The 14,555-nt window shown below is 41.5% G+C and overlaps 1 protein-coding gene across 2 annotated transcripts in view; it reads left to right on the top strand.

The window, feature by feature from the left end:
- Window positions 1-14,282, top strand: part of LOC120727981 (CDK5 and ABL1 enzyme substrate 2-like) — a 45,169-nt gene extending 30,887 nt beyond the window's left edge. For both annotated transcript variants that reach the window (XM_040022602.1, XM_040022603.1), the window contains exons 3-10: window positions 452-529; window positions 3,187-3,295; window positions 3,396-3,564; window positions 5,775-5,872; window positions 9,658-9,764; window positions 10,006-10,125; window positions 10,919-11,003; window positions 12,841-14,282. In XM_040022602.1, the coding sequence (XP_039878536.1) occupies window positions 452-529; window positions 3,187-3,295; window positions 3,396-3,564; window positions 5,775-5,872; window positions 9,658-9,764; window positions 10,006-10,125; window positions 10,919-11,003; window positions 12,841-12,987 (913 nt within the window). In that variant the 3' untranslated portion in view covers window positions 12,988-14,282. The remainder of the gene's footprint in view (window positions 1-451; window positions 530-3,186; window positions 3,296-3,395; window positions 3,565-5,774; window positions 5,873-9,657; window positions 9,765-10,005; window positions 10,126-10,918; window positions 11,004-12,840) is intronic.
- The last annotated feature ends 273 nt before the right edge of the window (window positions 14,283-14,555 follow it).

Genomic DNA, 14,555 nt, shown 5'->3' with positions numbered 1-14,555 from the left:
CTCCAGATGGGTTTATACTCAGAGGAGCTGCAATAAAAAAACAAACACGGACATGCACGTGCACGCACACACTGTGTTCTCCATAATGAAACTCTATTATATCATGTCGTAGTTGAGCAGAATTGAGGGTAAGGGTGCAGCTGGAGCCTTTAACTCAATTAAGTTGGTGTCAAGTGTGCATTTGTGTGTTTTGCTCTTTAACGGTGAGTAAATATTACGCCATGCTGAGGAGCGATATGATCCTTTAAACTTTCAATCCTTAAATTTACCCTGGGATTTAGCTTTATCTTCATTTCACCACAAAGATGCAGAGTTAGCGTCTTCATTTTGAAACTTTGTCTGTTTTTGTGTGTGTTTAGTCAGCAAAATGCCTCAGATGGAGAAAAGTAATTCAGCTGGACAGAAGTCAAAACACGATAACCACCGATGTGTGTTTTTGTTTGTGTTTCAGAATCGTGCTCATCTGTGCTAAGAGGTCTCTGTGTGCTGCCTTTTCTGTTCTTCCCTACGGAGAGAGCTTCTACCTCAGGTAATCCGTACAGACACATCTGCTTATGTACTCCCACCTTCTGCCTCTCATGATGAAATCAAGAAACAGGGTTCGACATAACCAATGGGCTGATGGCAGGGGGAAAAAGTATTTGTGGAAAGTTGATTTAAACACTGCTGGCTTATTTAAAACTGTTATTTACTGAATTGGTCATCGCTGGCCTAAGTTCACCTGAAGCAAGCTGGCTGAAGGAAACCCTTATATATAGTTATCTTCATCCTGCCAGTAGCTGTTTTCACATGAAAGGAAATGTTTGAGGTTGCTGAGATAAAGAGGCTGTTCTACTGGCAGGTGATGCTGGTGATGGCCTCAACAGCGTGGAGGTTTCACTCGCAAAAATAGATTCGTGCAGACCATCAAATGAATTTAGAAGCATGTGAATAAAAAGTTTTCAGAGATTTAGCCCAAGCAGAGGTTTAGACCAGTAACTACCCCTGTCGCTGTTCACTAGGCAGGAAGCAGGCAGCGCCGTAACTAAGAGAGTGAACCAAGTGGAGTGAAAGGAAATGTTTGTCCTGCAGCTCTCAAAAATCCGAGACCTTTATTAGATGGACTTTTAAACATGAAGAAACGTGAGCTTTTCAGCTGTTCCCATACACTGCTGGTTCATCCTGCACAGCAACAAAGAAAATGAATACACAAGTTTCTAGGAAATGCACAAGGGGCCCAGAAAATCACTAGAGGGAACAAAGCTTGGACACTTACGAGAAGTAGAGGTAGGGAAGTAGAAGTAGCTGAGGTCTCGTTTCTTCATTGTGAGACAAAGGGACATGAGAGTAGAAGAGGGGATGATGCAGAGGAGTATGAGGGAGAAGAGCCGTTTGTTCGGAGGGGGGATGATTTTTTCCCATGTGCATCAGAGCCCTCTGACCTGACCTTAGGTCTGAGTGGCTGATGACTCATACAAACACCACGATCACACACAAACATCTCACAGTAACGACAAGAAGAAACAATAATGGAAACAACAATAATGCTGTTCTCTCCAATAGACAAGTCATCCTTTTCTTTGTGTTCACACAAACACACGTTTTTCTCTCAGCTGAAATTCTGAGAAGTCTTAGTGCATGTTGTGTCATGTCACACTCGCACCATGCGCACATGTAATGTATGCAGCTATTATCATGAACACATTCTCAGTTCCCTCTAGTTTCTGTGTTGGACACACACACACACACACACACACACACACACACACACACACACACACACACACACACACACCATATGCTATGAGGCAGAATGAGTAATTTTCACCCGGAAGTGAGCTCAAAACTCACATTTTTACAAGCAGCTGATGGTAAAAGCTGTGAAGCTCAGTGCATGGCGTCATGGTGATCGCTGACCTTTTTGACCCTTCTAGCAAACGCCTGTGAAGCAAAAGCTGACTAATGCTTATTTAGCAGTGCCTGCAGCAATAAGATATAAATAGTCAGAACATTTATAGATTGTTTCAGATGGTGCCAGAAGAAACTTACTGAAATTACAAACAAATTAGTTAAGAAAAAATCAATGGAAAATATATTAAATATCAACCATTTTAATTCAATCAATGTTGTTTTTTTTAAATTAGTTTGTAAAAAGCAACGTGTTATACTTCAGAGTTTCAGCATTTTTGTGTCCTTCATCCCGTAAACGATTATCTGTTTAGTTTGAAATCTTATTCAAGCCAACGTGCGATTCTGCAGAGGAGGAGGGAGGCACCGCATGGCTCCTGTCACGCAGGTGGTTGTCTGTGGGACATGTTAAAATATAAAAAACTAAATCCAGGAAGTCGGGGAATTAGGTGTAGCATCTGGAAAGCACACAATCACTATGAAATGAAGACTGCGCTGGGTGGATCATATACAACTCTGAGGTTAAAGTACAGTCAGATCATATAAGGAAAAGGAAAGAATTAAACCTGTGAAATGAACTGGTATGTACAGTGAAAGGGTGTAAGTCGTATACTGTGTACATCTAGTATTACACAAAGAGTAAGATTATATTTAATGAGGTAGGTTTTTCAGTGTGAATAAAGATGTTTTGTTGTAGCGGTTCCAGAAAGAAATTTATTTGGATTCATTTTCTATAAATCATAAAAATCCATCAGTTTGAAATTAAGTCTGCAGTAAAAAAGTGATAATTGCAAAACAAAGTTGTATTTTTGTGTAATTTCAGTTGTGCTCAGGCTGTGATGAACTGCTCATAAATGATGAATTCATCGATTCATTTTCAGTGTCTGTCGTGTCTCGGAGCGACACGAGGCTGAACTGTGATTATTAGAGAAACAAACCACAGCGTGACCCGTCTGAAACGCTCGAGCGGTTTCTTCACGATGCTAGCTGATGGCTTGTGGCAAACTGAAGCTGCTGCTAACTTCTGAATCTGTTTTATGGTGTTGTGAATCTTTTATTGCTGTTGTCCTTAATTTAATTTCCTGTAGGTAAACCAGCTGCACTGAGGGGTTTCTGCTCCAGATGCAGCAGATGTTTGGACTGGTTTCAGCTAGGACACGAGTCGGAAGAACTGGGAACCAAATATTCCTACTGTATGACAGTGCAGCCGTCTGCTGTGTGTTTACAGGCAGGCTGTTTACCAACATTTTATCAATAATTCTCGCTCTCTTTCTTTTCTTGATGCCTTTTTTTCTCCAGTGATCCTTCGTTAAATCACCCCAGGAGGAGACACTCGTCTGGAAACATCTCTACCACCCTGGAAATGCTGCCGGGGCTAGAGGGTTTTCACCTGGACACCTATGGCAGGGTAGAAAATGTGGACCTACTTCTCATGGATGCTTTTATGATCCAAAACAGTTTCTTGTGGTCAGAGCTCAGTTAAAAAAATCTTTCTCTTTCTGTGTCAGTCTGTGTCATACGCACAGTTCCTGTACCCCACTAACGCGCTGGTGAGGCAGAAGCCGTCGTCTGCCAGCGACCTGACGCTGCAGATTCCCGTTTCCAGGAGCACACACAGCATTCCGGGCAGGAGCTACCCGCCCAGCCGGCTGAGCAGCACCGTGGGACTGGATCTGGGTAAGAAATGGAACCGAGCTCAGTCACAGCGTGCACGTCTCCTAAAAATAATAATGATTCTTTTTTTCTAACAACAGTTTAAAACTGTTAAAAATTTCACCATTTATTAGATGTAATGTAGATAATTACTGACATCAAGCCACAGACGCTGTTAAAGGATTTTATCATGTTAAAGGGAACAACAAAAACACCGTCTGTTTATGGTTCAAACTGTGAAACAACACAGTCATGGTGCATTAGGACTCTGAGCGGTATGACTGATCTGTTTCCTTGAATTCTGAGATTTCAGAAAAGAGGCTGAACTGTAACTGCTCAAACATTTCTGGATTGAAATGCTAAAGAAGGATGTAACGTGAGGAAGAGAAAACAAACACAGGATGCTGGGATGAAGAGAGCAAACGAGAGCTGCTGCAGCTGTGCTGGAGCATCATCCTCTTTATATTTTAAACACATGTGTATGAGCGTGTCCTCACATCCTGTGTCTGTAAACACACACATCCACAGTGACAGAGCCCTGAATTAGCCTCTAAACCCCTCTTTCTAATCCACAACCTTTCATTAACACAATACAGCTGTGTGTGAGCGCGAGGCCGTGCGCAGCAGGTTCGATATTTTTAGTCCTCTGGTGACGTTTTTCTTTAGACTCGCAGCTCTTAAGACTGATATGATTGTTAAGTACTGACAGAAACACCAAAGACTCGTTTACTCAGAGTTATAAATGGCATAATGTTTTTAGCTGTCGATTAGTACAGAGCTGCTCTTGTACCTGTGCATAGATGCTTGGACCACTGGTAGCACTATGAAAGAAAGCCTGGACGCCTTCACAGTTGGTGGCAGCAGAGGGCCAACAAACACTAAATGGATGAAATGGTGATTGGATGATGAAATGCTCTTTAGGCCACAATATGAAAGCAGATGAAGGCTTGGTAAAGTTCACAGGTGGTTCTCAAATCCATTTTGTCTTTTGATTCCAGAGGGAAAAAAACAAGACAATCTCTGCAGATGTCAGAATGATAGATTTTGGTGCTGCTGCCATTTTCAGATCGCACCCAGTAAGCTCTTTTTCGATCACTAGAACCTGCACAGCGGAGGTCATGTGCTGGATCTCCACCACTGCAATTTCATTTTGGGGAAAGAGGACAAAAATCTCTTTGAATTCTGATGATCGGGAGGTTGTTAGGGAGCAATGTGTTTGGCATAGCCCCAAAAAAGCACAATACTCTGTGCCATAGTTGGGATGCCAAATGTGCACACATGCCCAGGAGTTTGAAGCCAGCCAGCTGGGTGACTTTGTAGAGTTCAGACTTGCTAAGATGAAGGACAAACAATTTAGACTTTTCAACAGGAAGCACTGTATTGCAGCTCAATCAATCTTGCCATAAGTGTAGTTGTTTTAACACTTTCACTGATAAAGAACCAGAATAAGGTGGTTAAACCCCAGGAGCCATGCTGATGGGTTTCTGTAACTTTCTAATGGTACAGTTTGTTTGTAATGACTTTACACTGACTGAATGAGGAAAAACTGAGATTTTTCTGAATGTGAATGTCTGCAAACTGTGCATAAACTCTGTTAACAGTTTAATAAATTTTCTTTTATAAGTTTTTGTGCAATAATGGCCCTCTTAAAATCAACTCCCGTGTCCCGTGAACTAAACTAAGTTCGACACCTCTGCCTTAACGGTTTGAAACGAATGTTAAATGTCTCAGGATGTTGTAGTAGAGCTCTGCACTGACATCCTGGGACATTTAACATTTAACACCTCTTTACGTGAACCTAACTGTTGTCACCAATGCTGATCACCGAGTGGGGCCCTGTCAGTCTAAAGTTGATGTCTGTAGACTCTGTGAGGTTCATGGCAGAAGGGCAGATGTCCTGGGGGTTAAAAAAAAGTAGTGGTTGAGCTGAAAGCAGTTAAGAGGTGCACAAAGGAGTGAGCTGGAGTAGGACAGGAGCCAAATTTCAAGCTGGTAATGTTGCATCAAAGAGGTTTCCCTTTCCCTCAAAGACAAATTATCAGGACTTGGTCAGAGAAACAGGAAAATGGATAAAATTCTCTTTTCCTTAACTGTCTGCAGACAGATCGTGCTTAGATGCACTAAATGTTTTTGTTGTGAGTCAGAGAACTTGTTGATGACACCTCGTGTTACTCTCCTCACCTCGGTTTTGCTCTTTTGACATTATTTCTGAATCGATGTGTATTGTTGTCCAGGTGTGGAGGATGTGATGGATTATGACCCCAACCTGCTCAGTGACCCCCAGTGGCCCTGCGGCAAACACAAACGAGTGCTGATCTTCGCCTCTTACATGGTAAGAAAACACTGCAGATGGTTTGAAATACAGTTGTTTATTTTCGAGGACGCCCACACGGAGCAAATCGCTGACAGCTGTGCGTCTCCTTCACACCACGTCCACGTCCAGAGCTCCGCAGGCTGTTTGACACCTTTAATGAGCTTTGTGAGAGGACAGATGGTTTTAGTAAACTAATACACTTTGGAGTCTGTAGCACTGCGAACCTGGTGCTGTAGCCCTTACTAGGCTGTGTTTGTGTGTTATCTTATCAAAGTTCTAAAAATAAGCACATTTTTGGGTTTAAGTGACCTCAGCAAGACAGATTTTAAACAGTCATTTTGGCAGTAACTGAATTCGGAGCCTCCAGCCTTAATCTAAATCAGATTTTCTTTCTTCTGCATCATCAGGATTAACAGCCTTCATCATAAAGCTGCGGCCTGGTATGGCAGCGATTTAGAGGCAGCATTCCCAAATTTTTTTTGCCTGATAACAAGAACGGATCTAATATGGGCTTATTCTGAGGAGCTGCTCTTATTAGGTCTAATATTTGTAGCTTGCATCAGTCTGTTGACCAAAAATGTTAATGTTGAGTTAAATAAATCAAGTTTAGTAACAAAAACAATACATGAAAAAGAAAAGTTCAAATCTCAGGAGATCTGCACTGAAAGCTTTGGCATTGGGGGACTTCCATTCAGATTCAGACTCTGTTTCAGGGTTGAGCACACCTCTTGTTTGTAACTCCTGAGTTTATATCTGGATGGTTCAGTTCTGTAAATAAGATTTAAAATGTGAATGAATATGAAAGAAAATACAATAAAAAATGTTTGTAACTGCACTCACAAGATGCTAGTTTAATCCCAGTATAGTTGTGAACTAGCTGCTAACTAATGCTTGAAATAAGCACCCATTCTCAGATTCAGAGGTTAACACAAACTAAAGTCCAGAAAAGCACCTTGTCATGAAGCTTTGTGGCTGATGAAATGCTAAGCACCACTGTTGAGCTGTCTGTGCATCGCAGCACGCTCATGCTACGTTCAAGTCCCATCAGACTTATACTGATTACCAATTTCCATCTTATAAATACGCTTCTTTGAACTTGTAAACATTGTAATCTTTCCTGTCATCACCAGCCCTCCCCCATGAAATCGACATCAGCATCATGCTTACCACAAGTGTTTGATGTCTGTGATGTTTATGCATCTGTAAAGATCCAACCAGTGAAGTCCTGCACACTCCGTCCAGTGATTAGTGACGGGGTGGCGCATCACGGGGGCCAATCAGATTTCAGCTGGGTCCAGCACCTCTCTGAACACGATCAGAAATCTTACTGAAACACATGTGAGCTATTAAAGAGCTGTGGTTTCTAAATTAATTAAAAGAGTTCATCATAACGACAGCCAAAACAACACGACCACTTTGATCTAATTTGCTCTCGGTGCTTCTTGTACCACCAAAACAAGCTCCGACCTGCCACAGCAGGGATTCAGCAGGATGTGTGGAGGCTCCAAGACATTAAGAGCAGATCCTATTAGTCCTGTAAGATTTGGAGCCACTGTTATTCCAACACATCCTCCAACACCCTCTTGGTGTTTCACTGTTGGTCCGATCTCAGATGACTGTTTGAAGGTAATCGTCAGCTCACGGGGAGCGCCCAACGAGCCTCGATGTTTCGGGGCGGCTCTGACTCAGACTCATCTAACTGTAACACCCGTGACTTTACACCTGCCCCTGCTGCTGTTTTTAGGATGACTGCAACTCTCAGCTTTGCACTTACTGTCTTATAGTGGTGACAACAACACTGATGAGAAATGATCCACCTTATTCACCATGTACAGGGTCATAGTGTTTTTGGCTCACTGGTGTGTGACTCATATGAATAGCAGGTTCAGTAAAAACTGAGCTGATCACACCAGTAGGTGGTATCTAATCCGTTTAATGTCATCACATGAATTAATGCATCATCCAAGTCAGATACTCACTAATCTCTGGTGACTGGCAGGATGTCTGTATTTGGCTATTTTTTTATTTTGTTTTACACGTTTTAATTATAATGTTGAGTCAGACAATAACATCTGTGCTTCGGGGAGATTAAAAGTGTAAATTGATCACATTGAACCCCAATTTTAATTTCTCATGTTCTAATAAACAGGAATAAAACCGAAGGAGAGACAAACGGGGTGAATAAAACAGATGATTGTAAATCTCCGAGAACTACGAGTAATCAGAGTACACATGCTCTTTTCTTTTTCACTGTCCTAGAGGCTGCGGCTCAGTTTGATCCCTCTATAGACAAACACACACATTCTCGTTTTGATGTCTTAGTGAGGACATCTCATTGACATAATGCATTCCCTAGTCGCTCACCCTAACCATCAAAAATGACGGCCTAATCCTGACCCTCAGCCTAAACCTAACCAGAACCTAATTGTAACCCTGACACTAAGACCACATTTTGAGCCTGAGAAATGCCTTCAAACTCGTGATGACGGCACTTTTGTCCTCATAAGTGACTGTTGGTCCCCACAAATATAATAATATTCAGATTTTTGGTCCCACAAAGATGTCTAAACAGGTACACACACACACTGTATCACAGTGTTTAATTCATGAGACGATTACAGCTGAGGTGAGCTGCTTTTCACTGAGCTTACTGTGAGCAAGTGTGTGTGTGTGTGTGTGTGTGTGTGTTAGTATTACACAGTGTGATTTCACCACCTACTGTCAATGTCGCCTAAACTACAAAACACCCCCCACCCACACCAGTTCGATGTGATACATGGAAACGGTGCATGTTACCTGCATATGATAAGGTTTAGATCAGGCTGTCTACCAGGATTATCTCGCAGGCTTCTCTCCATTAAATTAGGCCTTGGAAGTGTTGACATGAGCATGTATGTGACTAAATATCAGGATTAAGGTCTAAACTGAGTTGAGCTGTAAAGAAACTGTTGAGGAACCTGCAGCTCTTCACTGTCACCTCTTAATGCTGGTGACTTTAAAGCTGTTTCATGGAAAAGTGTGTCTGTTTCTTCACTTAAGTTTTGCAGGTGAAAGGTCAGCAGTTGAGTTGTGTGCCATTTAAATAATGAAAGTTGTAAACATGCAACATGTGGTTAAAGGAGCCCTCTTAAGTTTGCAAAATAAAACAAACCCACTGGAGAGAGAGCAGAGCTGCCTTTGGGTGTTTGAGGCTATTAGTGAAAAAGCAGGAATGCTGTGTGGCAATATTGGATTTCTATAAGATCAATGTGATCTAATACGTCAAAGTATTGAGCCATCAATCCATTTTCTTAACTGCTTAAAGAAGCTTGAGACTGTGTTTTGGCTACACAGTGACCAGGTGATGTGTCCATAACAGGACAGACACAGAGACGGACCGACTCAGTGGAACCAAAGCCTGCGTCGTTGTTAGATTTAAAAATAATCAGCAGGAGAGTTTGACTTTTATTTAGTGTGTAAAGTCAGTGCAGCTGTTTTGGAACAGATTTGATGAGGTTATTGGATACTCCTGCGAACTGTCATCACAATACCTGGAAAGACTGTAAACTAAAGCATGAATGAGTTTCCCTGCGTGAGAAATAGTGCCATCTTTGCAACAATGAGTCACAGAAAGAAATATTTACCCGTCGGTGTTTACGTCCTCATCAGATTATTTACATTCACTGACAACTGTTTGACTTCTCATTGTCTCTGCTTACAGTTAAATGTGTTCTGTGCTCTGTTTATGCATTCTTCCGCTCCTTATTGTTCTGGTTTGGTTCATTTTCTTTTGCTCTTTTTCTCTCTGTTCTTTTATCCTGCAGACGACAGTTATAGAATATGTCAAACCGTCTGATCTGAAGAAAGATATGAACGAGACTTTTAAGGAGAAGTTTCCTCACATTAAACTCACCCTCAGCAAAATCCGAAGGTAACGTTTCTCATTTCTGCCGATGAAAGGATTTCAGCACAGTAATGTGAAAAGGGCCGACTGGATCACCACTTGGTCTTAGAGCTGAAGGAGCTCATGGGATGAGACATGAAACATCTTAAAGAAACTTAAAGCAGTCCAGTCGCTCCTTAGATTACCATGACCTGGATGACTAAGAACCTACACAGATATGTGAAAAGGGAGTATTAAAAAATTAGAACATGCTTTATTTCTTTTTCAGCCTAAAGAGAGAGATGAGAATAGTCGGGGAGGACTGCGGCCTGCAGCCCGTCACCCTCGCGATGGCATACGTCTACTTTGAAAAGCTGGTGCTGCAGGGGCGCCTCAACAAGCAGAACAGGTTTGTTCGAATCTCGTCCACATGTAAACAGCTCGTCATCGGTTTCTGCTTCGTTCATAGGCTTCACACTCTGCTTGAAATGTTGGTTAATGACGACTATGGATCATGTGTGACTGTTTAGCTCTGTTTATTGTTATTATAAGTGATTCTGCACCATAATTAGTCTCAGGTCGAAAATCTGATTGGTTCAAGACTTCATCACATTGTGTTCCTGTTAGAAAACGTAAAACAAGATTTGTTTCATAGCTTAAAAGGTGGATGTGCTGCAGTTTTCTGTGTGGAGTCCACAGTGTGAGGTGTGGAAGTGGCTCCCCCTTGTGTTTATTTTCAATAAGCAAAAACTTTTCACTGTTGCTGATGGTTTGTATTCTTTGATTGTGATGCACTGAACTTCAAGTCCTCACTGTCCCATAAACCACATGAAGGAAAGCTCCTGTCTCTGTTAACTGCCTGGAAAATTATTATTGAAGTGTGTGCATCATCACAGTGACATTTATAGTTATTTTATAGAGTATGTTTACATCCAACTCAAGGTCTTTAAGATCTAACTGATGACTGATTCAGTCAAAAACTGACAACAAGTCTTATAATTAGAAACTGATTGTTAACGCAAAGAAAACACCTGATAAAGACTTGATACATTATTTCAAACAAACTACAAACTAAGACAATAATTCTTTTAAGAATAAATGTTGTCCAGAGAGCGAGCAGTCTGCATTGTTACATTGTTACTCTGCTTTTACTCTGTGGCCTGATGTCCTGTCAGTTACGTAACTGTTGATGTTGTTCACAGGAAGTTGGTCTCAGCTGCATGCATCCTATTGGCAGCTAAGATCAGCAGTGACCTCAAGAAACAGGAAGTCAAACATCTAATTGACGTATGTAATACAAACACACACACACAGAGTGTCAGTGAAAAAATCTGCCTTGTGAGTCAGATCATGTTCCTCTTGCTCAGCCTCTGAGGCTTTTCTACCTGAGCAGGTGGAAAACGACCTGCTGAGTGTTCGAGCTGCAGGACTAGAGGCTGTTAATGTCCTTTATAGTCGTGTGTTGAGACCATGCAGGAGAGAATCCCTGAGGTCTGATTGAGTCCTGCGTTATCACTGTACTGTGTTTATGCTGCATATTCACTTTTGTCATGGCTCAAAAATATTGATTTTAATTGTTTCAGTTCTGCGACCACCAAAACAAAAACCCTGCACGTCACCACCAAGCAGACGATCGTTGCACATTTCTTTAGTTTTTATGGAGTTATGGATCTTTTTAGTTTTACCTCATTTATCATATCTAATGAAACACTGATTACAAATACAGAGCTGTGAAAAACTATTTGTCCTTTTCCTGATTTCTTTCATTTCTTTATTTCTTTATGCTCATTTGTTACACTTTATTTTTCAGAAAATCAAAAAAAAGGCAAAGATAACCTGAGTAACTAAACTGGTGATTACATTTCTTTACATACCTGGCCCTGTGTGAAAGAGTAATTCCCCCCTTGTTAAATTATTAAATGTGATTAATGACAGTTTTTATAAAGCTGGGTTCAGTTACACTAAACGCACTCGGGCCTTATTACTGTTATACATGTTTAATCAAGAAATCACTAAAATAGAAGTTATCTGACAAAGTGAAACAAATGAAAAGATCTCATAAAGCGACGCATCGTACCACGATCTAAAGAAACAGTGAAGTTGGAAAAGGGTTTAGAACTGTGATTTTAACAGTCGCTGACATCTATCAACGAAAGGATTACGAAGCCATTTCTCAGGCATGTGGAGAGTATGAATACCCACAAATGGAGAAAGCTGTGGGCAGTTCTCAGGAGTGGCCGGCCGACCAAAAATACTCCAAGAACACATGAACAACTCATCCAGGAGGTGACAAAAGACCTTAGAACAACATCTAAAGAACTGCAGGCTTCACTTGCCTCAGTTAAGGTCAGAGGTCATGGCATGGCCATTGGTCAGAGGAAACCACTGTGACCAAAAATCACACTCATCACACATTTGCCAAACAACATCTTGATGATTCCCACGACTTTGAGGGAAATGTTCTGTGGACAAAAGCTGAACTCTCTGAAAGAGCCGAGTCCCGTCAAAAAGTAACAAAGCATTTCAGAAAGAGAGAACATCAAACCAGCAATCAAACATGGTGGTGGTAGTGTGGAAGCTCTGGGGCTGCTTTGCCGCTTCAGGACGTGGAAGACTCGTGATAATTGATAGAACCATGAAATCTGTCAGGCTATCAGTTCATGCCCTGAAGCTCAAGCACACTTATGCAGCAGGACAATAATCAGAAACACACCAGCAAACCCGTCTCTGAGCGGCTAAAAATAAAAAAATGAAAGTTTTGAAGTTTGAAGGTGAAGGACTCGTTGGCAGTTATTGCAAACACTCAATTGCAATTCTTGCTGCCAAGAACCCTCAATAGATTAAAATAATTATTTAAAAACTGCAGTTTTTATTTAATTGGGTTCTTTTTGGCTAATAAATTAAAAAAAAAAAAAAAAAGAAAAAGCAAGAAATCAGGAAACAGGGTAAATACTTTTTCACAGAAGTTTAGTTAAAAAGAACGGGCAGTATAAAAATGTCAAAAGATACTATGTTTATTTTAGTTTCAAGATTTAAAACTCCCACAGACGTGGAGTCAGACATGAAGCGGTTTGTGTCATCAGAAAGTATTTGTTCTCTCTCACGTGCTGGTTTGTTCCTGCAGAAGCTGGAGGAGCGTTTCAGGATCAGCAGGAGGGAGCTCATATCATTCGAGTTCACCATCCTGGTCGCCCTGGAGATGGCGCTCTACCTCCCAGAGAGCAAAGTCATGCCACATTTCAGACGGTTGGTGCAGCAGCAGCAGGTATAGCAGTGCCTGGCTCAGCAGCACTGCAGCACGCTTCTCCGCCTCTGCAGAGAACCTCAGCACCTTCGAGCTCCAGCACTGTGACGGATCAGTCCTCATGATGCCTGGCTCAAAGGCTCAGACGCCACCCAGAAATCATCCTCCTCCTTCCTGCGCACTACATCAGACTTCAGCCACGCTGTCGTGGCAGCAAACGGCTCAAAGACGTCACTGCAGAGGAAAAAGTTTCCTTCCTCTCCTCCGTGAAAAACCAAAGTGATCACACACTGTGACTGACGGTTCAATCACTGGAGGTCAAATCAAAATCAGGAAAATTCAGGTTTTCTTCCTCCAGCATTATTTTTATAGTGTAGGCCATCATAACTGTGGGTTTCAAAAATGTGCAAAAATGTACATGTAAAAAGAAAAAGAAAAACAGACTGTGCACCTTGAAAAACCAAAAACAAAAGATGAAAAAAAAAAAAGACAGAGGGAGAAATTTTCTTTGAACAAAACCAGAACTGTCTGACTCTGAAAAAGCCTTTCTCTAAACTCTGTTTTTTAGGTTCTTTATTTTAGCTTTATTAGAAATATTACGAGTAACACTGACACACATGCATCATGCATCAGATAATCATATTTTTACGCCTGAAAATAGTGCTGAGTGTTTTCAGCGACTGTAGCTCAGATACAAACCGTTACGAGGACGCTGCCAGTGACTGAAAAAGGCTGCGAGTTCTGTTTTTAAAAAGAGCAGCAGTGTGGTTTCTTTTCTGGTTGCTTCTGCTTTATCCTTATCCTCATGACTTCATGCAATACATTTATTTCATGAAGTCAAAATTTTCCAAGCCTGAACATGTGGCTGCTTTTGCTTCAGCCTGTGTTTCTTTTGTAAGGTTTATCCTGCCCTGTAATCAGGATATTTGCTCTCAGTCTCTCCGTTTCTGTGTTGCCAGCTTTACATGCAGCGATCTCTATTTTGACTTCATGCCGTTCAGAGAGTGCAGACGTCCTTTTAAACGAAGCTGTGATGGGGGTTAGTGTTGGTACACAGAGCCTCTATAACATATGAGACAAACGCTGCTGTGATGCTCACTCGTCTCCAGCTGCTTTGCTTCTGTTTGTTATGGACTGCAGTTAAAGGCTGTCTCACTCTGACGATTGCAGTTTTTGCATTCGCTCCGGTTTTTGGAATAAAACGTGTCAGAAAGGAAAACAGTTTATCTTTTGCACGCGCTGGATGTTCATGGGCTGCATTATCTGAAACGAGCAGCAACACAACTGAAAACCACAGACGACACTGACCTGGTTAATAATAGGAAGAAACATGAAGCGCTGACTGTAAGGCTGCAGTTTACAGAAAGGACATCAGAATGTGTCTGTCACACTAAACACGGAGCATTAACAGATACTTAAAAGTTGCAGTTCTGCAATGATCATTTACATTTTTAGCACAGATATTTCTGGAAACTGAAACTTGAGCATCTGTTTAAAGTGAAGCGCAAACACATTCATGATGTTAACAGCAGGAACTCGCTGTGGCTACCGACTTCCTTTTTCTGCACTTTTAAAACTGCAGTTCCTGAGTTTCT

Source organism: Simochromis diagramma, unplaced genomic scaffold, assembly GCF_900408965.1.
Source record: "Simochromis diagramma unplaced genomic scaffold, fSimDia1.1 OVJJ01000308.1, whole genome shotgun sequence".
In the NCBI taxonomy this organism is placed as follows: domain Eukaryota; kingdom Metazoa; phylum Chordata; class Actinopteri; order Cichliformes; family Cichlidae; genus Simochromis; species Simochromis diagramma.
Note: the sequence above shows the minus strand (reverse complement) of the source record. Positions and strands in the feature narration are given on the sequence as shown.